The following is a 25,351-nucleotide window of genomic DNA, read 5'->3' on the forward strand; positions in this document are numbered from 1 at the left end:
CCACCACCAGCAGCCAGGATAGCTCATCAGGAAAGAGCTCAGACAGCATGCGCTTCATAAAGTCCTCCATCCTGCCCATGTCCGTGGACTCCGGAAGTCCAACGATTCTTATGGTATTACACAGAGAGCGTGCCTCCAAATCCTCATTTTTATTGTGTATGACCTCCAACACGCGCTCCATGCGCAACAGCTGCTCCTGCTCACCCACCTGCTGATCCGCCAACTCAGAAGTATGCGTCTCCAAATGATAAAGCCGGGAATCGTGATTGTCCACCCTGGTCTTGGTTCTATCTATCTGATCTCACAGCAGGGGCATCAACTGGTAGCCCAAGGAACTGAGGCAAAACCTGTCCAGGTAAGTAACGGCGCTCCAGCCTCACTGCGAACGTCGCCCCCGTCCTTTCCAAGCCAGCCAAGACCCCAGTCCGCAGACAACCGCCGTCAGAGCCCAAGCCACTCACCCCTCCGAGGGCCTCTGGGGATAATCGACGCCCGCCGGCGAAAGGCCACCTCCGCCCCAGCCACAGTGCGTCCAAGCCACCAGACCTGCCCCGGGATCACAACAAGCGAGGCGGCCAGTGGCTAGAGCCAACCACCTCCACGCCAGGAACTTGACAGAGGTCCCCCGGTCCGAACCCACCGGCGAAAGGACCCCCCCCAGCAGGAATGGCCCGGGAGCATCCCAGAGTCCAAACTTGCACAGCAGGCCCCCAACCGGGGGCATCGACCAATGCCAGCCGCCTCTCACCTTTCTGCCGAGCCCCCAGCACAGCTCCCTCGAGCCGGGGCCCCGGCCCAGGCCCAGCGACAGCCGCAGGACTCACAAGACGCAAGGAACACCACAGAGGGGGCCCAGCACGAGCACTCCTCCCCCGTCCGGTGCTACAGCCAGCACCACGAGACAGGAAGGCCCCCGACCGAGGGGGTCACAAGGCCGCAGTCTGACCCGACCGCCGAGCAGGCCTCCAGAGAGGGAGCCGCCGCTTCTGCCTAATTCCAGGCTTGAAAGGGGTCTCCCGGCACCGCCAGCAGCGCACCCGAAGGGGAGGAGGAGATCCCAAGGCCGCGGGCAGCAGCCCCGGCCGCCAGGCCCGACCAGTGAGAGGCAACCAGCAACAAACGGCCGCGGGAATCCCAGGTAGCGCACCCGGCCAGAAAAGGCACCCGAGAGGGAAACCCCAAAAAGAGCCGCTCCGGCAGGAGAAATGCAGAAAATAGGCCTTAAGCCCAGCAGAGCCCATTTGCAGGCCAGGCCACGCCCCCATGCAGCTGTATACGTAAAGCTGCATGACAGCAAACCAGCGATTAGTTGGAGAAGATGAATAAAACGCTCCAAAGGAGGCCAGAGGGGTTGTGCTATGTTCCCCCGGCTCCCAAACAGAGCGCTGGGTTCTAAGTCTGAAGTGCGCATGTCAGATCAGACACAGTCCAAACTTGTCCAACTCAACATGCACACTGGATGTCATTCTATGCCAGGACCGGAGGCTTTGAATTATGCTTCTCTTTCCTTTTACTGCAAACACAGCAGCCAATAACAAGGTAAAAAGTAAACACTACCATTACCCATGAGTCATGAACACTCTCTCTCTAACGCACAAATCAGGACCCATCAGTCCCTATAAAGTCCACAAAACACACAGTGCTTCTTCTTTCTGTGCTGCTTACACAGCCAGAGATCAGTGTAATTTCCTTCATATTATATAGATGCTTTTTCTGTCACATATGATCAGCGTGCAGCGGTGTTTGTATACGCTCCACATCACTTCCTTTGCAGGTTTTCCTTAGTATTGAATTTGGTTTTGGCACAGCACTCTCCGTGCGTTCAGGTGCTATTGTATTTTTGTAACATGTCTATTACCTAGGCGCTTTGCTAACACACACTTTAATGCTCTATTATCCCTTCGGGGATCAGCGCTGATTATACGTTCGGGACTTCGTGCCCGTTTTGGTGTTATTTTAAGTACCGGCGTGCAGCAGGAGCAACAACTGTGGATATTGTAAGTGATGTACTGAGGAAGTAGTCCTCTTTCTCTCTCAGCACTTGCAAATGCGCACAGCCTCCTAATTTCCTTTCAGCTGTATGCCTGTGCTCTTAGCTACCGGGAACTTTAATTTCTCTGCTTTCTGGGGCTCTATTGTGTTTTATGCTTGTTTTTTTTCCCCCTAATACGCCTGAAGGGGGCTGAAATAATACTGCACAGCCTGCTCTAGGGGGTTATTGACTAGCGTGTAGGAGCAATTTTTGCTCCTTTTTGCACCTGGGCCCCCCTTAATATCATCACACTCTTTTACCTGTACACAAGAGCGCTGCTTGTGAAAACATGGCTCACTATTACCCAGAGGATGAACAACATGGGGAGTATGATGAAGGGTCCTATGACGAACAAATGGAAGAGCACCTAGAGGAAGCCTTAGATTTCCATGTGCAAGAGTCAGTTAAAAAGGCGCTGGTAAGAGCTCTTCACCCCTTTGCTAAGCCCATTTTCAATTTTGGCATAAGGAAGTTAGGCGCAGACTCTGGGTTCCCAGCCCCTGTAGAGGTTAATACATCAGAGCCTGGTCCCTCTCATAGGGATCCCTTTCAGAAAACTAACGAGTCTATCCTACTGGTTCCTGGTTACGGATCTTCCACGAACCAGGGAGCATCCACCACTGGTCAAGACCCTCAGGATGCGACAGACGATTCAACTTCCTCTGACTCTGATGGAGAGCAATTGACTACACAAGCCAGTGGCAAACGGAAGCAAAAGTCTAACAACACAGGAGTGTTCTCATCCCTTCCTCAGAGTAAGAATTGGTTTTGAAACCTTGATAATATTATGCATCCTAGATCATTGGAATGGACCCCTTGCTAAGGGGTGGCCAACAATGTCCAGACGCTACTAAGAAAGGGGTTTGAAAAAGAAGTATGCAATACTCTGCTATCTGAATGTCCTAAACCTTTTCTGTCTGGGATACCCCGGAACTAGATCCTAGCATGGCCACTGTTCTCAAGATGTATGCTAGAGACCCAACAAATGGCATTGAGAGGGCCTAGCATGGGTGCCAGGACAAATTGCTGGATTTATCAGGACCTCTTACTAAAATCCTAGATTTAGCAGTACAGGCAAAAAAATCTCATGCAGCGGTAAATCCTGATGTTCTCTTGGAGGGTTCAATGGGTTATAAGCCTGCATGGTATAGCCAACTGTGCCATTTTCACAGAACGGCATACGTCTCTATTTATTTGGATAGATCTCAAATTGGCAGAACTAGATGCTGGGCTGGGCTAATAGTCTCTTGATTGAAGACAAATTTGTCAAAGACATAGCCAAATATGCGGGTACTTTTTCTGCTCTAAACAAGGCCTAGACATCAATCAAGAACGTCTTTAACAGTGGCCATTTTGCCAGGGCCAGATGCCTCAGATGTCAAGTGTCAGGCCGTGGTATTCTCCAGACCTCTAGGCCATATTATCCCAGCAGAGGCCGAGGAGCTTCCAGTTATTCCGGCTCCACCAGTTTCTATCCCTCTCGGAATCAAAGGGGCAGAGACCATGCTTACTGAGGCTACTCCAGAGGAAGACAATCCAACCAAGCCACCCCTTATTCTGGTACAAATTATTCCTTCGGCAGGGAATGCTTTAGGAGGCAGAGTGAGTTTGTTTGCACACAATTGGCATCAAATCACGCAAAACTTGTGGATATTGGAAATGTAAGTGGATATCATCTGGAGTTCTACGCAACTCCTCTCCAGACTTCTAATCCCCCTCTGCTCATTTTCTCCCGACAAGAGAGCATCCTTATAGATCAATAGATAACATTTCTTCTTCAAAAGAGGGTGATTGCCCCAAAGGATTCGTAAGCATGATATTTCTAGGTCAGAAGAAAGGCAGGGGCTCTTGCCTAGTACACAATCTGCATCAATTCAACTCTTGGATTGTCTACAGACATTTCAAGATGGAGGGCAGTCACCTCATGCAGGACCTATTGCAAGAAGGAGATTGGATGGTGCGTCTAGATCTCAATGACACATATCTGATAATCCCTATATTTCCCCCTCATCGCAGATTCCTTCAATTCTTCTGGCGCGGCGAGTGCTCTGAATTTTCCGCTCTGCTGCTCGGTCTGTCCTTGGCCCCTTAGTGTATCATCGAGGTTATGCATCCAGTAATCCACTGGCTCAGGGAGAAAGTTTGTCTGATAGTTTATCTAGACAACATCCTCATCATGGCCCAACAACGACAGTTGGTTCATTTCTCCATCCTTCTCTGACCGCTCCTTCAGGACTTTGGATTTGTCATAAGAAGTGAAAAATATCATCAGATTCCTACCCAAAACATAGACGTTCTGAGCTTTCAGATAGACTCTGTTTCAGCTCAACTCAAACTCACGTTGAGGAAGAGACTAGCCAACAAGAAGGAGTTGAAGAAAGCATTGTCTGTTCCTTAAATTTTATTGAGGGTACTTGCCCGTCTTGTAGGCCTCCTAGCTTCTCCCATCCAGGCCATATTTCTGGGCCCCTTATCAGGCCCTACAACATTTGAAAATTCTTCATCCTCACAGGGGCCTTTCCTATTTGGAACAGATATCTCTGTCTCAGGAGGCCAGAGTGAAAATCCTTTGGTGGTTGACTCATATGGATGAATGTAACGGGAGAGAAATTTTCGCCTTGGTTATGGAAGTGATCATAGAGTCAGATGCCAGCCGTTGGGGCTGGGATGCAAGATGTGGACAGGTGGATACGGGGCAGAAGGTCCTCGGAGAAACTCCAATATCATATCAACTGCCTGGAGCTTCTTGCTAGTTCTTTTGCAGTGAAAACATGTTCTCCTCACAAGGCGAAATGCTGTATCCTTCTAAAGATGTAAAAACGATTCGGCAGTGAGATATGTCAACAAGTTGGGTGGTACATGATCCCAACTTTCGATGGAGATAGCCAAGGATTTCTGGCATTTCTGTCTGAGTCCTCAGATGTCCATAGCAGCGGAATATATTCCAGGCAAGGTGAATGTCGTGGCGGATTGGCAGTCTCGATATCTTCGGGATTCCAGGGACTGGAAACTTCACCTTTGTGCCTTTCAGTTTCTGAATCATCATTGGGGTCCCTGCATGATGGACCTCTTTGCATCACGCCTGAATACTAATCTTCTAAGATTTTACTCCGGCGGTGAGATCGTATGCATTTCTGCAATCCTGGATAGGAGGTCTGAAGTATGCATTTCCCCCGTTTCAATGATTCACAGAGCCCTTTCCCAAGTTCGTCAAAAGTCAGCGGAAATAATCCTAGTAACCCCATATTGGAAGGCGCAATCGTGGCTCCCTGTTATCCCAGGACCGTCTGTTATATCCAATAGGTTTCCCTCATCCACTGATTCAGGAGGGACGGTTGTCCTTCATGGCAAGGAGAATCTCGGGAGACTTGAATAAGTCTTGGATATTTCAGAACACACTAAGCTCTTCCTCTCTCAATCCTTAGCCCCCAGTACGCATAAGCCATATGACTAAGTCTGGAAACTATGGATTGATTAGTGCAATCAACGGTGTGTGGATCCCATGGGGACCACAGTGCAAATTATAGCCAATGTTTTCATACCACTTAGCCTCTCAGGGTTTGGCAAATAGAATGGTTAATAATGTCATTCTGTCATTTCGACAAAACATCCGCAGATAGGTGGTAAAGCAGTGGGTGAACATCCCATGAGATGTAAACTATTACGGGGCGTAAGAATTGTAAGACTTCCTCTTCCCAAATACTCCAACTTTTGGGATGTTAATGTGGTAATAACATTTTTGCAAACTTGGCCTTCTAATGAGGATCTTTCCAAAAAGCAATTGTCGGCCGAATGGACACTTGCTTTGTTTAATTTCTTGTCAAAGAGGGTCTGATGTCAAGGCTCTGGATATTGCAGGTAGAGTATTTACCCCCACCGGAGTCTCGTTCCATATTTCCAAGCTTACTAAATCCAATTCGAAATGTAGCAGTTATCCAAGTTTTCTAGATAATTCAAAATTGTGCGTTGTCAAATGAGTTAAAGTTTACGAAGATAACTTGTGAGTTATGTATACAACCAGCTGGTCAACTGTTGATTTTGCTGCAAAAGCCTTTTGGTCCAGTTTCTTCTGCTACTCTAGCGTTTGGGTCAGATAGATTTTAGGAGAGGCTGGTATTGATACTTGTATTTTTGGGGCTCGTTCGGTGAGAGGAGCTACGGCTTCCAAGGCTTTTTCCTCAGGTTCTAGATTGGAGGATATCATGACTGCTGACGATTGGTCCTCGGGCTCTACGTTCAATTTTTTTTTGTCATAACCCAATTGTTGATGTGGCATCTGGAGTGGTTGCACAGCTTTAAACAAGTATAATCCGAAGCCTTCAGTCCCGACACAGGATAAAACATTTTCTAGCATTCGCATCAAGAATTTTCAATTCTATTAAGAAAACTGAGACGAGGATTATCCCACCCAGAGAGGTTAATCAATGTTTGTACATATCATGATGTTTACTACTGAATTTGTTATGACTGTTTTCCCCCCATCCCCCTGTGATAATGATTTTTGAGTTGTGAGGTTGGAATATTATGACAATTCGTTCTCTTTTCAGATGCAAAACCATCTTAGAAGTTGGGGATCTGTCCTTTGACGTTCTATGATGTTAAACCGAAGTCTGCCTCTGAAGCTCTTCACCTGTTGGGTCGGTTCCTCAGTCCTCATCTGATGTTAGTCTACAGTGCGAGGACTATGGTTGCAAGTGTTTTTGAACAATTGTTGTTCTTTGGTCAAGTTTACTCTTGGCTATGGCTCTATATTATGAGCAAAGAAAGAGGAAAGACGGTGTTTTGTGGACTTTATAGATCCTGATCGGTGGGTCATAGAGAGGGTGGCCATGACACATGGGTAATGTAGCGTTTACTTTTTACTTTGCTACTGGCTGCTGTGTTTGCAGTAAAATGAAAAAGAAGCATACTCCTCGCCTCCGTGTTCTTAATAGAATTGAAAATTCTTGACGCAAATGCTAGAAAAAATGTATACACTGCCAATCTCCCATTGGCCATCCCTTGCTTTACACCCTGCCCCTGGAGGCTACACCTACAGACCACCCAGGGAGCCAAGTAGACCTTGAGCATGACAAAAGGACTTAATTTATGTCATTGGCGTCCGGTGTGGGGATGCTCTTCCATCCTCGAGAAGATACTGCTGCTACAAGAGTGCAGCGATTGGAACTCACTGTGATATCTGAATCACTTGATGAATGGGGAATCAAAATAGCAATGCAGGAAGCAAGTATAAAGGCCCATGCTGACTTCGATGTGGCTTCAAGATAATGGATCAAAATGTCAACTGAGGATGGCGGCACAGAGGCCCCATGCTCAAAATAATATAGTAGGCAGACAGGTTTGGCAAAAGTACTGCTGAGGTGCAGACATACAGAGCTCAACGAGACTTCGGCATTATGCACAGACATGTTTTTCAAAGGCAGTGCTGTGGTATGGGCACATGATCCTCATGCATACTTAAGTTGCATCCAGTCAGGTTTCACAAGACATCAGTGGGGATCAAGTACAGAGGCTTGCGCTCTGATATAGGGGCCTCTTGCAATGGATATCACTGCCAAGCTGGGCAAGGGATTAAGGTTTCCAGTCTTGGCTGGGACTGACATTCTGTCTTTCTCATGGCCACCCTCTGAAAAGCTGGGCTACAGTTCTGGGCTGAATAAGGAAGGTGTTCTACTTTCAGGGCAGTTTTCTTCAAAAGATGCAGCAGTAGCAAATGTTTGCTCAGTCCCACAATATAATCTTCGTCAATCCAGAGAGGAGATCCACAGCACACCAATTCTGAAAAACTCAGGGCTGATTTTCTATTAATAGTTATTTACAAGTAATATTACAAGCACTTTAACTGTTTTTAAAACATTTAGTTTTTGTAATCTTAATTGCGCACTTTGGAGGATACAGAGTCCCATTTAAAACTATAATCTACAGCCCTCAGACATGACTAGCATCTGTGTTGACTCTCATCATTATCTATAAAGACTAAGGGCCTCATTACGATTGTGGTGGTAAGAGGACTGCCACACTTGTGGTGACAGTCGGACTGTCGCACTCCAGATGGACCGACTGCCACATAACAACCCTGGAGGGCAGACCCGCCAGGGGACCAACGTCCCCGCCAGGAACATGGTTCCCGACAGGCTGATGGTGGTCTGAGTTGTACTTCCCCATGGCGGCAGCTTTCTGCCAGCCTTTCCATGGCAGGGACCCCACTATGAAAAGGCTGGCAGAAAGCCAGGGGCCACAGAGGAGCTCCTACACTGCCCATGCACAAGGAATGGGTAGTGCAGGGGCCCCCCTGCCAAGCACCATCAGAATGCGCACTGGATGGTGCTGGTGTGCTACGATATTGGCCTTGGGTCCCTTAAAGGAGCTGAGGACAATATCGTAGCTCTGTTCCCGCCGTTCAGTCTTGGGGGGAGGAGGGAGGACATGGCACCACCGGTATGACGGTGACATCTTCCCTGCGAGTTTGGCAGTTGGCTCGTCTGACCAACAAACTTGTAATCAGGCCCTAAGCATGATGCCCTCTTGGATGCGCTTATCTTCTTTGGTGGGTACTCAGACCATTGCTCAAAATTCTATTTTTCGAACAATCCAGCAGGTCTGAAAATATGACATCTAGTTAAACACCACGGTGTGGTCTTGAGGCAAATATGTTAAAATAAGACCCCAGCCTCCCAATATTCATTACGCAGAGCCCTGCTGAATTTCCATGAATTACTCTAATTATTAATTACTCTCATTCTGCACTTCATTCTCTGAAAACTCTAATCTCATCTCTGAAACGCTTAAGTTGTTGCACTTTTTCAGTCTTCATACGCTCAATACATATCTCCAAGTACTGCAAATGATTTTCAGGACAATTTGGCCTCCACTGCAAACTGGGCCTTTAAGTAGCTAGCAATATCTTGTTTGGAACTCTAGGGCAAAATCACAAAATAACTCTGGATAACCTTGTGAACAGGCACATTCAATGTCATTTCAATCAGTACTTCTACCAGTTTTCGACTTTTTATCTTAAAGTGCAAAAACATCGAAAAAAAATGTGCTCAGATAGAAAATGAGACATGAGCTCGGGTCGTTGTCGTTCATGGGATTACATTTAGGAGATAATTAGAAGGGCAGTAAAGAACTGGAGTTGGGGCCCCCATTACTATCTCCTGTCCATGGACCCATGATCGTAAATGGTGGCTGGTGTCAGGGAAACAGTACATCAAACAGTTGAGTGCATAATTTAAGAGAAGTGAATGGATTCTCCCCCACTAAACATGTCATTTCCTCAAGATTGTAAAAAAATCAAACTACGAAATAAGTATTCCATTCTTTTATTACAAAAGTTAAAAAGTCACTTTATTTTGATTGCAACTCTCCGAGTAAGGACAGGCATGAAGGCTAACATGGATCAGAGACTACTAAGCACACTTGCTTTGAGTGTACTCAAAAGTATTTGATGCGAACTTTGACCCCCTTTGGAAAAATCTGCTACAGGCATGATGATGATGCACTATGCTGGAGTTTCTTATGTAACCAATCGCTATCTAGTGAACCGGTGAAACCACTACATTCTGAACTAATTAGTTAAAAAAGATGCACTACCCATTTTGTGAATTCTTGCACAATCATCTCAGTGTTGCTTGAGAAACCAATGTTAGAGTTGTTGGAGGACTTCACACGAAAAGGAAACGCAACATAAAAGAACAAGCATTTGCAATGCAACGGGTCTCGCATTTGCTCATGTTTGAGATGATAGCGTTGTAAACTCATAACCCGACTTTTCACCTATCGGCAAAAGTGTATTTATGTACATAACCGAAAAAGTGCAATTAACTGTGTAAAGCGCTCGACTTCTGCCAAGCGAAATTGCGCTAGTAAAATAGAGAAAAAGTAGTCCAGGAGCCGGATAGAAAACAGCGAGCCTCGCATGTTTTCTATACTTGGTCGATGCACTCGAGGAGGCCTAGCCACCGGAAAAGGCATGACCTGTGCATGCCTTCGACTAATGAAAGCAAGCGGATTTTAATAGGCAAGCCCACGAACCAATAAAAAACACTGAAGTGTTGTCGACAGGGATCTGAGCCCTTTTCTAATAACTAAAGCGTCTCGCTGCGATACACATGTGCGAGCACATGCAACGCAGGCTTGACCCTAAAAAGGACGAACACAAATTTAATAATGGGATCTGCAGTATAAAAGAGTACTAAATTAACTACTGAAAGTGGTTTTCAATTGAAAACGGACTTGTACGCGGTAGCATGTCCAATGGCATTTCCTTTCTAATGATGTGCTGCCTCTTGCAGTACATGGAGGAGGGCATTACGAACCAGATTTGCATTGCTTGCAAGAACTGTCACCACTGTCATCCTTCTTGTGTTTTCTCTTGTTTGGATACTTAACTAAAGATAAAGGATCCATCAATTTCTGGGCAACCTTCTCTTTGCAGTCGTTGGAGGCACTCGTTTCCTTTCTGTCCAGCCCCACCTCTGAGGCTTTGTCCAAATTGGGGACATCAACCACACCCTGTAATAAAAGGAGATATTTGATGCATGAGAAAACTTCCCAGATCCTACATCACTTATACATAGGGGTACCCGACTGACTGACAGCAGGAAAGGATTGGCAATGCAAGAGAGCAGCATCTGATAAATTATTGCATTGAGGGACGAGACACTCCCACATGCCCGTGACTCTAACTAAAATAGAGGTAACATGCCCCAATCATTACAGGATAGTACAGAAACTATGATCAGACTTTAAGAAGATATTGGTTAAAATATCATCCATATACAATTTGATCTTTCAGAAACCTGGTTGAGATGCAAATATGTCATAACCTGGCATGTACACTTGAACTCCACATGTGTCATTGAAATCTAAATGAAAACTATCATCTCTGTAGGTAACATATGATTTAGAATAATTTAGGATATTTCTAAACCTCCATAACTTGAACCTACTTTAAATGCCTTAGAGCCTCCATTGACTTCCAACAAAAAAACAAATAAAGATACAGTGAATCTTGTCCCTGAGCAAGGTTCTAGAAAAGAAAGGCCTACTTTACTTGCAGAATCTGGCTACCCCTTTCCACTTAAACAATAAAGTACTTTCCCCTCCACTCTAGAACCAAAGAGTAAAATGTTATTCCAACCAGTTGCAGGTACCCTTATATTCTTTTACTCATGTGAAGCACAATAATTGCATGCTATAAAATGCTACAGAATGATACTACCATTCATCATTAGGAAAATAAACTCTTGTTTATTTTTCACAAGACAAAATTATCAATATTCTTTTATCTAAAACGACTGAATTATATGCAACCCCCATAATTGCACTCAATTAATCAACATTTTAAACTTTAAACACTTAATAAATGAAAAATACACACAGAACTTCATACTCAGTTTGCCCATCAAATAGTATGGGAGCTGGTCTTTTTTGAAGCTGATATCCTTGGACAGGAAACATGAAAGCAAGGATGAGCTTTTCAAGAAAGGGAAGACTTGAGTCTTATAGTGACGGAATTGATGATCTTGGAAACTTCAAAAGTGCCATAGTAACTAGGACAAAACTTGGACCTACAGAGAGAGGTAGAGTGAACGAAGACAACCAAACCTTGTCTCTTATTTTATAAGTAGAAGCTGGCCGTCTATGCACATTGGCCTGTAATTGTTGTCTAGATTTAGCAATCTGTAAATTCTGGATTAATTTCTCTTTAACCTTTCTAATGTATCTGAACTGCAAGTACCAGATTTTCAGTTTCTAATGAATCTGGAAAGGTTTAAAAATAGAGTCATGTCAGGGGGAAGAAGGGAGACAAGCTGGTGGGTGTATGGGTTTAGGTAATATAGGCAAAATCAGCTCCAGGTGATCGAGACTTCCAATTGTGTTCGGTTGCGGAAATATAGCACTTTAAAAACTCTTCAAGAGTTTGATTCAACCTTTCAGTTTTCCCATTAACTTGAGGGTGGAAGGCCATTAGATACCAAGTTTATTACAGAGAGAGTTCCAAAATATTGAGAGACACTGAGATCTATAATCAGAAATAATTTTCAAAAGTAGTCTACAGAGTCAAAATATGTAAAAGTAGAAAATCCCATCCATTTCTGAAGAAGCTGGCAAGTTTGGAAGAGAAGGAAAATGAGACATCTTAGTATATAAATCTACACTAACCACTATAGTGGTGCAATTTTCTGATGAGGATAAACCTACCATAAGGTCATCAGAAAGAATTTCCCAAGAATTTCCAGTGCCAATAATAACCAAGCCAGTCTTTCTTTGAGTTTCAGATTAACTTGGGGCACAGATCTCACAGGACTTGATAAAACCTGTGATATAGTGACGTAGAGTTGGCCACCTGAACTTTCTTCAGACTAATTCTTCAGTGACTCGTCTTTCTCTATGTCTAGATATCACGGAGCCGTAGTAGGGCTGAAGTATTATTCTTTGCAAATGGTTTGAGGGAATACGTAGTTTGTTTTGAACACAAATCAGAGCATTTGTATTTTCTATTAAGAAATTAGGAAAATGTTTTTGTAAGTTGTGGAGACTGAATCGTTTGGCATCGTGATAAATGGAGTCAAGAAATGAGGAAATATTTATAGAAATCAAAGCTTGAGAAACAATGATGCCCTCCATGTTCCTGAAATTTTCAGATTCAGGAAATTGCCTGGATAGGGAATCCGCAATAATATTTTCTGAGCTGGGACTGTAGTAAAGAAAAAACTTAAGTTACTGAAAAAAGAATGCTTAGCAAGCTTCCCTTCTGCTCCGGCATTTGGCCATTTGGAGCACTTAAAGATTTCTATAGTTAATGCAGACGGTTACTCACAATTGAGCTCCAAGTAAAAAAAAATCCACCCAATGAAGGCTGCCTTGTTTGTCAGAAGTTCATTTTCCAGATAGGATTAGATTCTTTAAGCTGGTTAAATATTTTTGGAAAAGAAGGCAATTGAATAGTTTTCTCTATCTTGACCTAACTGAATCAAGACTTCTTCCATAGCTAGATCCAAGGCATCTGTCAAAACTGTGATGCAAGTTTAGTGTAGTTCAGAAAGAATGAATTAAAGAAAGAGAGAAGGAAGAGAAGATCTATAAAATGCTCAAATACCCAGAGGCGTCTTGGCACTGCCACAGCTTCTGCACCCTTATCACAGAAATTAAGCCATAAATTAAATCGTGGACTAAAACATTTTGACAAATGGTCAGCTAGAGCCTGTATATGAGGCAGCAAACTGCAGCGTTTGAAGTCACAATCACAAAAGCTTTTCCACCCTTACAACAACGCTTAAATCTCTGCACTATCATGTTTTTACTAGATGCAGATTTTAAGGCCCTCTGTGGCACACATCTTTCGTATTTTGCCTTCAGCAGAACTTGGGACCTGTCCCATACATGCTTCACGTGCAATGCATAGAGGTTTATGGCCATTTCCCCCACTGGAAGTCAATGAAGATTGCAAAATTTGGTGGAGATAGATAGGTATTTCGGTATGTCCAAAATCACTCCGGTTGCCACATTTTGGGCTGCTTATTATATCTACAAATCCGTCAAATTAATACAGAAATAAAAGGCATTACAAAAGTTCAATCTACATAAAATGAATGCAGACACCACTGATTTGGGAGAATCCACAGAAATATATACAGAAAAACTTTCCTACTCATCTTCAAAGTCAGAGTACATGCCAAAACCACAGACCTTGTTTTGTAAAAAAGAGAGGTAGTTATCAAAAATAACACCTAGGTTTCTTGCCAATTTGACTGGAACAGGGGATAACCCAATTAAAGAGGACCATATATTAGACAGGTTCCCAAAAACGATAACTCCACTTTTCTCCCCGTTTAACTTGAGGCAATTAGCATTCATGCACATGGTAAGTGACCTCATACAGTTTTGGAAATTCTTTGAAGTTGCCAGAATATCCTATGAATTTATTTGCAGGGCCTAAAAGTTTGGTTTCTTTTATCAAATTAAGAAGGGGCCAATTCAGAATAGCTTGGACTTCCAGGGGCCAGGGCTCATCCTTCAGAGGAAAGAACATAGCCCAAATAGTCTACAGTGTCCTTTCCAACCACACTCCTTTTGGGTTTTGCCAGCAAGTTGTTTTCTCTTAGATGCTTTAAGACTTGCTTGATATGGAATGAAGGATCCAATGGACACTAAAAACTAGGATGTCATCTAAGTAGACAATCATTGTCTGGAGAGTCACATCAGAGATGATAGCATTCATAAAACGCTGGAAAACAGCAGGCATTACAGAGGCAGATGGTAATCACTCAATATTCAAAATTTCCAAATGGTGTACTGAATGCTATTTTTCATTTATCATCTGATTGAATCAGGTCATAGGATCCTCTTCAGTTTAGTTTGGTTAATACCTTACCCACGTGAAAGGCTTCTGGGATATAAATAATGAGGGGCAAACGATATCGATCCTCGACAGTTCCAAGATGTAAACCTCTGTAATCTATGCAAGATCTGACTTCAGAAGTACCCTTTTTTTGGTACAAAAAAAGAGGCTCCAGCAGGGGATTTAGATGGATTTATCAAACCATTCTCTAAGCTAGCGTCAATATATTTCTATAGAGCTTGGCAGTCCAAAGGGGACAAGTAAAAGGCACATCCATAAGCAACTCTTCTAAGGGAGGATGTTAATGATGCAATCAAAGGGATGATGAGGAGTTAATTTCTTGGTAGTCAGTTCTAAATAAAATATCAAGGTATTTATGGTAGTTGTCAGGATTTACAGACAATTGTGCACTTGACTGAAGATCTCCAGAAACATTTGTGGCAGGAATAAAGTCTGCTATATAGTTAGGGACACAAAATTCTGAACGCAAGAACAATGTTTTTGCAGACTAGTTGATACAGGGACTGTGTCTAGCTAACCAACTGATACAACTGGTTAACCAGTGGAGGAAATCAAATCAAACGTGAGCTTATCATAATGGGCAGCAATTCTGAAAGGTACAGGTCGAGTCAGAGGCCAATAAGTTCCATCAACAGCTTCTACAGCAACTGGAACTTCTTTCCTAGGGACTGTGATCTGAAGTTCTGAGGCTCACTGAATATCTTTGTAGACACTGGAGGTTCCACAGTCAACAAGAACTGGCTCCAAGGGGGGTTTCAACTCAATCAGTAAATCTTTTTGCAGGAGAACGAAACTGGAAGATTTCAAAGGAGAAGGCAGGGGTGACTGATTTTTACTCACCTCTACTCCCTGCACAAGGGGTGAGCTTGTTGGTTTTCCGACTTCCCAGAAGGGGGAACAGCATGTACTGGGCAAGAACTCAGTACATGGCCTTTCTGACCACAGTAAAGACAGTCCTTTTTTACATGTCCTGGTCTTCTCTTCCTCAGTCAAAGGACTTTTAGAAAAACCTACTTGCATAGGCTGTTCTTCTGGAGCAGGAATCTTGAAGACCGGCCCAGAAGGAGGCTTTTATAAGGGTTGTTTACAACATTCAATTCACATTCCTAGAGATGATTATCAATTTAAAGGTCAACTGAATACGGTCTTGCAAGGAAGCTTGCCTACCTACTTTTGCTAGTTCATCCTTCAATTCCTCCTTTAGGCCACTTTGAAATAAGGTGAAGACGGACAAATCTGACCAGTGATCTCCTTAAGGTCTTGGAGATCAAACATCTTTTTGAATGCCGTGAGGAAAGCATGGAAATTGTCTAAAAGTGAACTGGGATACGAAACTGAAGCATAGCCCAATTCAAGGCGTTTCACATGGTGTTGCTGACAATAAACCCCACTTTACATCTATCACTGGCTTAAATGTGAAATTGATTTGATTGGTTTCCAGAAAAGGCTTCAGTTTCCTTGGGTTGGCGTCAAATTTTAACTCTGCCAAGCACGCCAGGAGATAATCTACAAAGCCTTGTGGGATGCGTTTTTTACCATTCGCAAAGATGACAAGGTTCTCTTGTGTGGGTTACTAGGACTGGGAAAAATACTGACAGCAAGGCTTGCACACTTAGCACCTAAATTTACTGTGGAAACATTAATTTAGCTGGACACAAATGGGGAGAAATGAATTTCAAGGGTAAAAGTCCAAAAGATGAGGAGGCGACTCCCAACCTAGGTTGGCACCAACAAAAAAAAAAGGTGAATAAAATTAGATCCTTGTGCTGATCCACCCGTTTATGTAATTGGTAATGTAGAAGGTTAGGACATGTCATCACCCAAATCTACTCAAGTAAGAGAGATGTTTCCTCCCCACTTGAGCCTTCTCAGGACAATGCCTGTGTGTTATTCACAGAGTCTCAGGATTTACATTTCAGACAGTCTCCATTGAAGAAGTAGGCAATTATAACAAGTTCACCCACAGGGTCATACTTAAGAAAGGGACAGTAGTGGAGTCAAACCTAAAACCAGTCATGGTAAAGCTATTCATGATGTTCCAGAACCTACATGGGAAACATAACTTGGATGCTAACTGTATGTCATACTTACCATTACAACATTTTGTAGTACACGGGAGTGAGCAGGTTGCGAGTGAAGAGGCATATGCATACTAGGATATGGAAGGAGGAACAAATTATGACTGGAGAAGAAACAATTTCTTAGAGTGAGTGGAATGAAGCCATTGTTGCAGATCTTGTTAATACATTGGCAATCGAGTTCCTGGGATCTGGTTGGCCTGAATTGTGTGGAGGCTGTCAGATGAACTTAAACTCTTTGCCAAGATTTGGGGTGATATAGCCCTGAAAGGCAGTGCAGTAAAAAGGGGCGACAAAACTGTTTCTCCTTTCAATCTGATGGTACAAAACATGAGGTAGTGTCCTGAACGGCATCCATGTCGGTTATGAAGAAAAGGGTCCAGGAGTTGTTTGCTGGCCAACTTATGAATGGGGTGATTGATGAATGGGTATGTGAGTGTGAGTTATGCAGGCTGAGTAACAAATTGGCCAAAACATTCATTGTTAGTTCCCAACCAGTCAGATTTGGAACTAGTAGGACCTTTTGGCCTAGTGCTAGTTATTTTTCTAATGGCCGAAATTAGCATAGTTAAGAAAATATCTTCTGAAGAAGTCATAAATGTTTGGTAGGAACACTCTCCCTCAGTCCTTAGTGACAGACAATGGTCTTCAATTATTAAGTTCAAGTTCTGAGGAGTACTTGAGCAAATTCAGCATCAAACACAGGAGAATAGGGACTATCATCCGTAAGCCAATGGTCAAGTTGAAGCCTGGGCTGTAGTTGCCTCAATGATGGTTTATGGATAGATGTGTTTTTTCTGAAAATATAATGCTAGCAAATATGAGAAAGAAGGCTGAGCGTTAAAAAAGCAAGATGCATGAATATTTAAACACTAGGTGGGGTAGACCGCAGAAAGTGTCAGTGGGTCAAATAGTGCAGTTACAGATTCCAATGCAAAGCAGGAAAGGAGAAGCGAATTGGCCCATTCCTGTTAGAGTGACTGAAGCGCTGAATGGATATGACTGGGGGTACGAACGGGGGTATGGGAGTTTTAACAGGGTTTCAGCTTACAGGGTTAAGGGCTCTTTCGAATCCATTGAGATCAATGCTAAAAATGCATGCTAGGGTCGTAGCAATGTCTTTCTTGATGTACCTATAAGTATGTCTGCGCTTCCCAGTGGGTTTTGTGAGTACATGAAAGTTAATACTGATATTGGGTGCAAACCAAGGGGTTTGATAAGAAGTTCTTAGTTGAAGAGATTGACAGAGGAGATTGATTTGATTTTAGATCAAACCTGATCAATGATTATTTTTGGTTTATAACTCAGTTGGGAAGGGGTGTGCTACTGCACTCTTAACGTGTTATCTTAGAAATTGCCGTATTCTCCTATATTTTGCTACATTAATTGTAATCTCAGACGGGCACATGTTAGCATGAGAGCATAGAACGTAGAGAGAGGAAAATAAACACATACTGAGCTATGAGGAAGGGCCTTATGTGGATCTGGTTTCTGCTTTAGCTTCACATTCGTATATATATATATATATATATATATATATATATATATATATATATATATATATCTATATATATATCTATATCTTTATACATAAAGATATATATATAGATATATAGATATATTCACTGAAAAAAACAAAGGTTACATGGAAGTTATAGTTAGGTTCTGCATTTACTCGTACAAAACCAGAGAAATTCAGCAGTTATAGTTACGGTTATTTTAAGTACCTATAATTCACACCCTAAGGTAACTATAACTCGTGCTCCTGCCATGCACAATTTTTTTTATTTTTTTTATTTGACTGCTAATGCTTCATTTATATTTTTAATAACGTTATAAAAGTTGTCAAGAGTGCTGTAATGTCTGAGGTAATTAGCAGTGCTTGACGCAGCCCCCTCCAATGTAAATAGCCCTGAAGAGGTGGTGGTCCCCGGGGCTATATGGGGAGGCACGCCCCGCGTACAATTACATGTTTGCCCTGGGGAGGTGGTGCTCTCGGGGCTGCGTGGGGGCCGTGCTGTCCCACCGCATATCATTACATGAATGCCCCAGGAATGTGGTGGTCCCTGGGGCTGCGCAATCCCCCGCATACCATTACATGCATGCCCCAGGGATGTTGGTGGCCCCCGCATATCATTACATGAATGCCCGGGGAGGTGGTAGTCCCCAAAACTGCAGTGCAGCCACTGCGTAAAATTACATGTTTTCCCCAAGGAGGTGGTGGTCCCTGGGGCAGGGGAGTGGGTGTGGTGGCAAGGTGCGTGCCCCCCTGCATACAATTACTTGAATGCCCCGGGGAGGTGGCGGTCTCAGGGGCTGCGGGGGCAGGGAGGACAGAGACCCAACGCATACCATTACAGAAATACAAAGCCCAGAAGGGGGCCCCATGAGTTCCCCTCCTTATCTATCACATGACCCCAGGACCTGGCCCAACCGGAGGCTTTAAATAAAACCAGCGTGGGAGCCCACACTTTTTTTTGCTGCAAATTTGCTGCAAAACATTTTTTTTTAAATTCTTTTTTGCCATGGCAGGGTCCCACTGGGACCCCAACACCAGAGCTAAGGGGTCAGGATGTCTCTACCCTGCCCCCCCCTTTCTTTTTTATACATTTGTTTTTTGAGGCACTCGGCTGAAGCTGAGTTCCAAGATGGCTGCAAACACTTCCTGGTTGAAGTGTTGGCAGCCACTCAGAGTTAACCATTTCCATGCATCAGCTTATCATTATTCACAAAGGCTTTTGCGGCCAGAGATATACACATTTGGATTTTCTTAAATTTCTCAAAAACTACTGAACGGATTTACACCAAATAAGCGAAGGCGTAAACTGTGTACCAAAAGGTAGCTTTCTACTGCATTTATTGTAATTCCATCCAGTGGTACGGGCGGTGGCCTTGTTCAAAGGTCATATGAGAATTAATACGCAGCGTTTTTGACTCCCCCGCCTTTTCCTTGGCCCCCACTTGACGGATCACCCTGAAACTTTCCTTGCACAACTTGAATCACTGAAAATTTGTGAAGATTTGTCAAATGGTGCCAAAGATATAGGCAAGTAAAAAAATGCTTTTTCTATAGAAACACGTTCCTAACTATAACTACTTTGAAGATATATATATATATATATATATATATATATATATATATATATTGGTGCAGGCTGACCCTACAGATAAAACTGCAAACCATCTCAAATCTGGTCCTTTCTTCTGAGTCATATGACCTCTTTTTCATGCCATGCATCTTACTTACGACGACAAAGTCCTATATCCACGGTAGACTGATCAGTGCCACTTCACTGGCAGATCTTTGGAAAACAAAATTATAAAGAGTTATAAGGATCATGAAACTGTACCTCAATGATCTGACAGACTGAAGATTGGCTAGATGTCTCTTCTACATCTCCTTTCACGCTGCAACCTTTTTCCTCCTTAAAAGAATCTTTGGGTGCCTCGTGGACTGCACCTGAAGATATTGAAATGTTAAGACAAAGATATTAATCGACACTTTGGTGTCAACCTGCAAAAAAGCACATAATTTACATTTGCCACACTATTTCTTTTTGCCTCTGTCAGTTACTACATGGCTTCTCTCACGATACCTACACTAAGTCCTCACCACAGAGGGAAAAATTCCTGCAACCACAACATCAGTTATGTTCCTTAGGGCTATTTATTTAATTATGCGGTTTTATGGAGGGGGAACATAGGCCAAGGGCATTAGAGCACTTTACAAAACTGGATGAATATTATAATACAAATCATGAAAAATTACAGCACAGATTAATGTAAAACTAAACAAATTTGAGAGCTGAAGAAGGGAAAAAATATAATACATGGAATATAAAAAATTTACCAGGCTGCAGGTACTGGTCACAATGCAAAAACCTGCAACACACATAGGGATGCTATACAGTTGAAATGAAATATCATAGCAGGTATTTATTAGGGAGAGAAAGGAATACTTACACAGCACAAGCAATTCCACTGGCAGGTACTAAAAGTGTACATATGGTATCAGCAAGATGAACCATCCCCACTATGGTAGAAAGTAGAAGTATGTTTTTTTAGGTAATTCCACTTCGGATGCACTAGAGAGAGACCACAAAAGATTGATGCTACTTACAGGGGAAGTAAAGGAAGCATGAGGGGTGGGGTTGACCAGACAGGGAAGCCAAGAAAGTCTGAGGAAGGTGAAAGGAGAAGAAAGTGAAGTAATAGAAGTAGAGACAGTTAAATAAGACATAGGTGAAAGCATCTGTGGAAAAGTAAGAGTTTGAGTTCTTTCTTGAATAAAGTGAGACATTTAGGGGGACATAAGGCTTGCAGGATGGAGTTCCAAATTTTGGCTTAACTGTTTAAGAAAAACTGAGTCATTGTAACCAATTTTTAGGTTGCAGCTAGACAGAGCTTGCACTACCTCTTCAAGACATGCTGCATGTACTTTGTGGGCTTCAGCTTGCCCAGAGGCTTCACATTTGCTGGCTCCATCATCGCTCTCATATTCTTCCTCTCCATTTGTCCATTGCATGCATACGTCATGCCTCTTTCGCTGTTTAGCCCTCCCCGAGAGCATGGACCAAGGACTAATATCCATCTCCAGGTGCCATTTTAGCATCTGTTATCAGAACTACTTTTTCCTTTAATCTGGAGCAATTGACATGAACGCTCATGGTTTACCAAGCTCTGCTGTAAACAGGGCTGTAAATCTTTTTCTTATCTTGTTGCAAATGCTGCTGCTCCCGTGAGGGGATGTGCGCGATACAATGCTGAGCTCGGGGGCACTGTGCGCACACCCTACTGCTCCGTTCATTGTACTTAAATCCCTCTCGCCATGCCACATTCTTGTATTATTATGCTGTGGTGTTAACAGTTGCTTGCCAACAAGCACGCACCAGTTTCGGTCATGCTTATCACATCGCTTTACCCTGGGATCTGCTAAGAGGCGAATGCTGAAATGAAACTGAAACTTCAACACTTGCTCAAATACTGCTGCGGTGGAACCATTTGTCAAGATTGGTCTTGAGGCGGACTGACTTAAAGATGTCTGTATAAGGTACAGTGCACTTTGTTATATGATTTTTTTTATTTTTATGAAATGCTTTAATTCTGCACTTCATAAGACAACCGTTTAGCTCACTGAGCCACCCTGCCAGCTATATAACAGTAATCACCCGGGCCCTCAGATTACAGCTTTGTCTCTGGAATCACCAGTCCAGTCACGGTCTGAGGATGGTAGGTTTTCGGTCGCTCTGAGCTCCAATGTAAATAGGGCTGTTAATCTTGTGCTTATCTCGTCACAAATGCGGCTGCTCCTGTGAGTCGATGTGCGATACAATGTTGAGCTCGGTGGCAATCTGCGCACACCCTACTGCTCCATCCATAGCGCTTAAATCGCTCTCCCCACACCGTATTCTTGTTGTATAGAGTGCTGTCTGAAAGCTATGCAGTTAATGTGTGCTTTTTGTGTTTGGGTGGGGAGGTGGCTGTAATTCTGTGACAATTCTTACATACCAACAACGTTTTTATTGGGGTGGGAGTGTTGTCATGCACTATTCAAAATCTGCACATGGTGTTTGGTTTCAGATCCCAACAAATACTTCTGCAGACATTTCTTTGTTTAGCGGCTTCTCAAATTTTGTTACACTTAATTATCGAATATTTACGTTTGCATGATTCTAAGACGCAAAGTCGAGGGCACAAGATACAACATACAAAAAAAGCTTCTGGGAGTCCTAGTCTTGATGTGTTTCAGTCCAATCAATGAAAAATGATGCCCTACCAATTCAAAGTTATTCAGCAATCATAAAGAAAAGTGCTGTTCCTGCCCAGCTCAGCGGTACTCACTTCAAACTTCTCCACTAACTTATGGGGAAACAGGTCTCCGCAGCAGTTACACAACCCATTGAGCTACTATGAACTTTTGCTAATCACAATTCAAATACATCTGAAGTTTGAATTCACGGGTCTCTCCAACAGAACTCTAACGTTTCCCTCATTGAAGGATAAAAGGCTAAACTTACATTTAGTAAATGCCACTGCTAAACACAGCTAAAAAAACAATAACATTAACAACGCAAAAAGCTCTCAGATTGCCAACTGTGTAATGCAAGTTTAAAATAATGACTTACATATTCACAATGCTTCATGTCACAGACTAAGACCTCGTAGCACTAATAATACACATGCTACTATTCCACACTGCTAAAAGACATTGACAATGCCAATCCAAATACCTCTGAGACGGCAGAGACCGATGGCTTTGTCAATGCTTGTTTAAATAACTGAGGTTCTATTAGAAGCACTTCCAGGCTGCAAACAGACTGCTGGCCTCCTGAAAGGGCCAGCTTATTAATCAGGTATCAAGGAGTGGCTGAGTGGGTAACCCAGTTTTTACTGCTTCCAGTAACAAAACGAGTGGACTACTTCCTCAGTGTCTTTCTTCTGTATACACTCACACAGTAAGCTCTCTCTTCATCCCATGCAAATGATCCGAGACCTTGCTAAAGAGCTACAAGGTATTCTCAGACATGTAGATAAATGTGCAAGTGAAGGGGCCATTGCAGGCGCTGAAGACCATCACAGACCACAAGCTCTAAATCTCACTTCCCTTTAACAATGCATATCCGCAAGAAGGGTCTTCCCAATCTACGTGGAACTATGATAAAAAAAAAACTGAATGAAAGCCCTGCTGTAGCAGAGCAGGGGTGTAGAAAAAAAGGCACGAGTAAAAAGGAGCACTAGGGGGAAGGAGGGGTGAGGTCTCTCTCAGCATCTCATCTGGTGCCCTGATAAAATCCTGACTGAATCCTGTACCAGTGGCATAGATACCCGTCCAGCCACAACTACCAATCAAAGGCACTATTACATGTGATGGTATCTAATTTTTGTAGGGCTCATATATTTTAAACCAGCGCTGCTGTTACAGAGTGCCTGCCTGGGCTCATGCACTAATCGACTACAGAAGGGCAGCAGTGGTAGAATGGGTTCCTCATGAGAGCTGAGGCAGTCAGTCATTCAAGTGGACATCTCTCAATAGTTGGCCCTGACTAGTGTACAACATGCATTGACTGTCAGACCAGTAGACCTAGGCAACCACCAGAGACCCTTATGGTGAAAAGGGCGGCAACTACATCGCATCACTAAATTCTCCTGCTGAGTGGCACCTAGGATAGAACATTCTCAGCTCACATGGGTGCTGTCGCAGAGGGTTGCAAAGGGGGCCGAATTTATCAAGGAGACTATTGGTACAGACCTTTTACTCTGGGTGCCCCACTTTTCAGCCAGACATGGTCCTGTCTTAGCATGGTCTCTTAACACTCACAGCAGGACTGAGTGGAGTTCTGGAACTGCACCTCGGAGTGCTTGCCTATCCGTGGGGCACAATGGGCTTCTTACGCCCTTGATGATAGACTGCAATTGGTGTCATTGATCTCTCATACAATACTGGAGGCTGTTATGCGGGATCCTCCATTAAGGTTTGCTGCTGTGTACAGGAAGGTATATGATAAACAAGCCTACAGAGATTAACAACATGGACATATGCTCCAGCGAGTAATTTTTGGCAGGCATACCTACTGAGAACCAAACAACCCCGGGTGACTCAGCACCTGATCTCGAACTGACTAACCATAATGTCCTGTAAGAAATTAAGGACCGATGCTTTCGTCCAACTTAAAGCAGATTTGGTTGGCCTTTAAAAGATTACTACACCCTTGAAGATTCAAGCCTGAGAGGTGAAGGCAGGGCAGAGAGTAGGATTACAAGACTCTTTACCTAGGACTAGATAACCAAACACCCAAAGCTGTGTCGTCCGTCATAAAAAATAAATAAATAATCAAAACATTGGTGCTACTCAGGGAGTCTGTCATTAAGTTTGCTGAACTATAGCTAGTGGTCTGTTGTAATGATCATTTCCCAACCTCTGCTTAGCTGATAATTGGCTGTCTTGGTACTGTTGGGGCTACTCTGACCTAGGGCCTAGTGCTATGGGTTTGTTTTGTACTTGTGAGGTGAATCCTGAGAGGGAAGTGGACCCTGACCACAATAACACTATTCTTACCTGTTTAAGTTGCTCTATCTTCAGTTATTACTTATTTTATGGAGAGAGATATTTTACACCATTGCGGGGCAAATGGCAAAGGTGGACAGTAGAAGATGCTCAATCTGTAGATTAAAGTCAGGATGCTAGACAGGAGCCTGGGCGGGCTGTGCTGATTTGGGGTCTGCAAACTGTAAAGAAAGATGGCGGAAGGCACCAAATAAAATAAGAACAGCAACGGAGGGTGGTATGCCTCTCAGGAGAAAAGTAGACAGACAATGTGCTGCGATGGGTAGTTTGCACACCTCTGACTGCAGAATTTCCAAATGGCCTGGCAGAGGAAGCAAGTGTGAGAGTGAGCTAGGATACACTGTAACCCTAGAATAATCCAAGAAGGGAGTCAATGTTCACGTTCTCTTCCCATCCCCTCTTTACCGATACATGGGAATACAGCATATAAATAGTCCAGGACTTCCACAAGGTGTAGTTGAGAAAGATGTGCATTGTGAGACACCTAGGCTAAAAATAATCAGAGTGGCGGCACAAGATGCCACAAAGCAACATTATCACAGAGAATGTGGCCCAAGGTTTGAAAGCAGGGAACAAGTTGAGGCCAATGGAACCTAATAGGTTCATTATATCCAGGAAGGGTTAGCCAACAATACTATGAAGGTGAAAACAAATGATGAAGGATGATGGCATCTAAACTTAGGAAGAAGCAAGCCCAATCATTCACTGAGACAATAAGAAAAACAAGGGTGCAAGACTAACACAAAAATAGGACAAACTGCACACCTCTCAGTGATACTACCAATAGTTTTAGGTAAGTGATATGGTAA

General features: G+C 43.4%; 1 protein-coding gene across 1 annotated transcript in view; it reads right to left on the bottom strand.

Annotated features, from left to right (window-relative positions):
- Window positions 1-9,338: 9,338 nt before the first annotated feature.
- LOC138284229 (protein FAM169B-like) overlaps window positions 9,339-25,351 on the bottom strand; it is a 322,775-nt gene continuing 306,762 nt past the window's right edge. Inside the window, exons 9-10 of the mRNA XM_069222766.1 lie at window positions 19,828-19,937; window positions 9,339-10,546 (exon numbers count right to left, since the gene is read on the bottom strand). Of these exons, the coding sequence (XP_069078867.1) occupies window positions 10,343-10,546; window positions 19,828-19,937 (314 nt within the window). The 3' untranslated portion in view covers window positions 9,339-10,342. The remainder of the gene's footprint in view (window positions 10,547-19,827; window positions 19,938-25,351) is intronic.

The sequence above is a fragment of the Pleurodeles waltl genome, chromosome 3_1, assembly GCF_031143425.1.
Source record: "Pleurodeles waltl isolate 20211129_DDA chromosome 3_1, aPleWal1.hap1.20221129, whole genome shotgun sequence".
Taxonomy (NCBI): domain Eukaryota; kingdom Metazoa; phylum Chordata; class Amphibia; order Caudata; family Salamandridae; genus Pleurodeles; species Pleurodeles waltl.